Source organism: Tamandua tetradactyla, chromosome 14 (assembly GCF_023851605.1).
Source record: "Tamandua tetradactyla isolate mTamTet1 chromosome 14, mTamTet1.pri, whole genome shotgun sequence".
Taxonomy (NCBI): Eukaryota; Metazoa; Chordata; class Mammalia; order Pilosa; family Myrmecophagidae; genus Tamandua; species Tamandua tetradactyla.
In genome coordinates, this window is record NC_135340.1 from 38,631,309 (window position 1) to 38,636,681 (window position 5,373).

The 5,373-nt window shown below is 34.1% G+C and overlaps 1 protein-coding gene across 1 annotated transcript; it reads right to left on the reverse strand.

Annotated features, from left to right (window-relative positions):
* Positions 1-586: 586 nt before the first annotated feature.
* LOC143654958 (olfactory receptor 4K15-like) lies at positions 587-1,483 on the reverse strand. Its single transcript, XM_077126560.1, has one exon. It carries the CDS (start codon positions 1,481-1,483, stop codon positions 587-589), a length of 897 nt encoding a protein of 298 aa, XP_076982675.1.
* Between the last annotated feature and the right edge of the window lie 3,890 nt (positions 1,484-5,373).

A 5,373-nucleotide genomic window follows, 5' to 3' on the forward strand; every position in this document is an offset into this window, starting at 1 on the left:
TTTTTTTTATTTTTGTATGTTGTAGGCAGGGTCACATTTCATACTTTTTCCATGTGAGTAGCCCATTATGGCAGCACCATTTGTTGAATCGTTTGCATGTTTTGTTGATTTGTTTGTTCTTTTGTTTGTTTGGGAAGTGCATAGACTGGGAATTAAACCCATATCTCCTGCATGGCAAGCGAGAATTCTATCACTGAACTACACTGACACCCTTGAAAATTTCAAAAATCATTTACCAAAATATCATTTAAATATCTTATGTTAGAATTCCATAAATATTTATATTTTCAAGGTGACCAGCAAAAGAATGAACTTCATGAGAATGTTAATTTTTACAGGAAAAAGAAGACTAATTAATTTTAGTCTGAATCAAATAACAATTTCAAAAGGAAAAGGTAAGGAGTGCCTACTCATGTTATCTAAGTTTGTTTCTTTCACAAAACAAGGATGATGTGTCCAATGACATTTCAGACATAACAATAGTTCATGAAGGAGGGTTCATAACCTGGCTTTTATTATGAGCTGTCATTTAACACAAGGGAAAGCTGGGAGACTGTCAAGAACTGACCAGTTGACTCCTCAGTTTTCACATTGCTGATATTACTTCCTTATTTCTTAAAGCATAAATCAAGGGGTTTAAGAGAGGGGTGAAAACAGTATAGAATATTGAGAGCACCTTATCTGCTGGGAAATTGTCAGAAGGCCAGGCATAAATGAAAATGCAAGGCCCAAAGAAGAGGGTCACCACTGTGACATGGGCAGTCAGGGTGCTCCCTGCCTTGGCCATGTCAGCTGAGGAACTATGTCGCACAGTGACCAGGATGACCAAGTAGGAGATCATCAAGAGCACAAAGGAGCTCATGGCCAATACAATGTTGTAGGAAAGCAACAGAATCTGGAGGACATATGTGTCAATGCAGGCAAGTTTGACAACTAGGGGAAGGTCACAGAAAAAACTGTCCAATTTATTGAGGCCACAGAATGGGAGGTTTGCTATGAAGACCAGCTGACTTCCTGCATGCAGAACCCCAATGACCCAGGAACCCACCATGAGGCCTGTGCACTTGTGCACACTCATTATGGCTGCATAGTGCAGGGGTTGACATATGGCTACATATCTATCATATGCCATGGCCACCAGCAGCATCATTTCTCCAACAGCAAAGGCATGCAGAAAGAATATCTGGGCCATGCAGCCCTCAAAAGAGATGGTCTTGTGTTCCATGAGGAAGTCAACAATCATTTTGGGGATGGCAAAGGTGGACAGACACACGTCAGTGAGGGAGAGGATACTGAGGAGGAAGTACATGGGTGTGTGTAGCACAGGATCAGAGATGATTCTGAGCACAATGAGGTGGTTCCCCAGAACAATGGATAAATAGAAAAGCGTGAAAAAAGAAAAATAGAAAAGCTGAAGCTCTGGGGGACCTGAAAGACTATGCAATTCAAATTCAATCACTCCTGAGTTATTTCCTTCTTCCATGATTTCCAATTTCTGATCTTGGCTCAGACATTTTCCTGTAAAGTAAAATGGAAATGGAAATAAGATCAGTGGCTGTGAGAATATGTGAGACAAGACAAGCCACTCATCCAATTCCACTCAATATTCTTATGTCCTTTAGATCCTCTTAAGCACAGAAAAACATGACAAGCAATCATTTGCAGTTATTGTACATCCTGGGATTTCTTGTCTGTATTGCAGCACAGCTACAATATTCTGAAAATACAATTATACTCCCCATCTCCACCACTTTAAAATTTTTGCAAAATAGAATAAATTGGACAGTGAATCTCTAGAGTAAATTGACAGATTTTAAATTCTTTCTCTTATAATTTATAGTTCTGTAATCTCGGGCAATTGAAATCCCTATGTGTCAGGTTTTGCATCTGTAAATTGGGGATAATAAAGGCATATGCCCCATGAGTTTGTTGTAAGGCAAGAAGAATGATTAAAAGTGAAAAAGTTCAAGAATATCTTAGACCACACATGGTTTTCATTATGTTAGCCTCTATGCCTTTGTTCCTCTTACCATGAAAGTATGGACATGTACAAATTAACATGATTTACAATATCAAACTGTGTACTTATCCTACTTGAGCATGATGTTATAGTTTATACAACAGTGCAGAAAAAGTGAATATTGTTTATAACTTTACTGCTCACCAATGTATCAGAAATATTGTTATATTTTATCATAGGGATGTTTTCAATTTTCCCCATTATTAACAGTTCTATAATAAATGTAATTCTACTCCAAGACTAATCAGTCTGTCAAATGTTGAAGAGAAGCAGAAAAATCCTGAAGGTGGCAAGAGAAAACTGATCTACTACATACAAGCAAAGTCACATAAGACTGACTGAGTTCCAACTACTGAGCAGGCACTGTGGAGATGAGAAGGCATTGGTATGATATATTGAAGATCCTGAAAGAGAAAGACTCCCAGCCAAAAATTCTGTATCCAGCCACATTGTCTGTCAAAAGTGAAGGAGAGATTAAAATTTTCACAAACTAATGCTGAGAAAATTGGTAAAGAGACTGGCCCTAAAGGAAATACTAGAGGAAGTTCTGTGAGCTGAAAAAAAAAGTCAGCACAGATGAGTAAAATATATGGATTAAACATAAATAAACAATAAGAGGGACAAATGTCAAAATAAATTGAGCAGAAGGAAATATTAGTGTTCAATGAGAGGGAGGGTTAAGGGTTATGGTATGTATGAGCTTTTTATTTTTTCTTTTTATTTCTTTTTCTGGAGTGATGTGAATGTTCTGAGAAATGATCATGGTGATGAATATACAATTACATGATGATACTATGAGCCATTGCTTGCACACCACGTATAGAATATCCATACATGTAAAATATTCTTGTATGTATGTTGATTGGTTTTATTAATAAAAACTAAAAAAAAAGAAAAAGTCAGTAGAGGTAAGTCTGGAGGAAGGCACAGAATTGAAGAGTACCAGTAAGGGTAACCTAAAGGATAAAAAGAGGACAAAGGAAAATAACATATAGATCTGACAAAAAAAATCCATAGAATAAGCTTGTGGATTCCAGAAATACCTTTACAGCAATAACCTTGAATGTTAAAAGACTAACCTCACCAATTGAAGGATACAGACTGACAGAATGGATTAAGAAATATAATACAGATATATGCTACTCACAAGAGATAAATTTAATTTCAGCTAAAGTTTTATATGCATAAATAACTATTTACTTAGTATGCATTATTAAAATTATACACTTCAGAAAATTTTAATTCATTATATAAGTCTCTGAAATGATTCATTAGAATGTTCATTCTACATCTCAACCTTGATTGACAAGATAGTATGTTATATTTTTCTTGCTTATTTGTTACATGAAATTACATCTTATTGATGTTCTGTACATTTTATAATCATTAACGGGGTTTTCCATTTATTCATACATGAATTGGCTATTTGTACATTTTTCCTCTTAAATTGTCTATCCACGTCCCTTGCTCAGTTTTCTACTGGGATGACCATCTTTTTATTATTCACCATAAGAACAGTTTATATATTAAGGTATTATCTTTTTTTACATATATTAATAAAATATTTTGACTTGATGTTTTCCCATTAATTTTATGTATAATGTCTATAAAACTGAAATATTTTGGGAAATTCAGATTTTTAGTTTTTCCAAATATTTTCTACTTTTGTGATCCTACTTAAAAAGCCTTTGTATAACCCATATGTTCTTATTATTTCTTGAAGTGTAGTGGAAGGTTTATTAATTAATAAATTCAGTTCTTAGACAAAAGTTTTGAGCAATGGTGTCTATGAAAACAGTATATTAAGTAAATTTGTAGGAATGAAAGTTTGAGCAGTTTCATCTCATACGCCCCCTGAATTGGACAGAGGCGAGGGATGCCAGTGTTGTGGAGGTGGTGATTGTGAAGACAGAATTACATCAATAATAAATCTCTATGCTAAAACATGAAATTCTTTCACAGAAATTACAATCATGTCTAAGTGCTGAAGGAGAGTGAGGAGGAGGATTTTTAGCATACCTCTGACCCCTAAGATCACGCCCTACATTTCTGTTCCTTCTAATTGCTTTTTTAGACTAACACCATGATAAGGAATCCTATAAATAGGTTAACATCTCTTGCATGTCCCTTGTAATTACACATACTTTAATGCTTCCTTTCATTTTCTAAAATTCTCCTCTTCAGACTGATTATATTACTTCTTCAAAATTCTACTCAGTAAAGTCCTTCAAACTCTAACATAAAACTCTCATTCATTCATTCATCTTACAATTCTTCAATATGTTCTTCTGTTTTGTATCTGAGAAATAAGGTAAATTTAAGTGTAAAATATGTATTAAAATCAGAAGACAGATGCTGAAAATCAGAACCTTAAGCTGTTTTAAGTGAATATCTCTGAAAACCACAAAGCTATATTGCATGTCAGTAATTTGCATGAACTTTTAGTAAAAATGTGCAAGGGAAAATATTTTAACATAAAAAATCAAGGGATCATTCAGACCTCTAATTTATAAGGGAGACACAAAAGTCAGGAAATAAAATTAGGTATCAGAAACCGAATTTTAACCCAAATCTCTACAGTTGACCATATAATTTGGGGCAATTCTATGAACTCTGCACCCTAAACTTAATAGAATTCATGAAAAATCAAATAGGTATTTTCTTCCATCACAAAGTCATTGTATAGCAAATAAAGGCAAAAGGATCAAAAATAAATAACTAAAAGAGGAACAGGAAAGTTTTCTCTGGAGGCAATCTGACATAAATATGCAAAAGAGAGGATGGACTCTCAAGCTTATCCTCATGCAGGTGAAAGAGTAGGTTAAGAATTTTTATGTATGTGACTCTATGAGCTCTAAATTATGGGACTGTCACCCATCAAGTAGCTGAAGTTACGTATTTGTGAAGCCATGCATAAATAACTTAGTCTCTGAAAGTATGTAATTTTTTAAAATAGCATCTGAAATTCACTATAAACTGAGAATAGATCAATGGGCCATAAATGTACATAAGTTGTCCATGTGAAAAACTTATTTAAATAATCAAAAAGTTCATTAAAATAACTAGAGAATAAGCTTATCTTTGAATAGTTTGCAATTTAGGAAGGGGAATTAAAGAAAAGAAATGAAAATAGTGCAAAATTGAACAATATACATATTATAAAACAAGTGCAAACAATATGATGTAGATATTCAACATTAGGTAAGATAACATTTTGATAGAAAGACCAGGAAAGATGGAAAAACAATGAAGAGGGAAGAGGAGGGTGAAGGAGGAAAGCAGAAAGGGGAAGGAAGAGGGTAAAATATAGCATTTGTGAAGAGGATAAAAATTTAGTAATAACTGAGAGAATA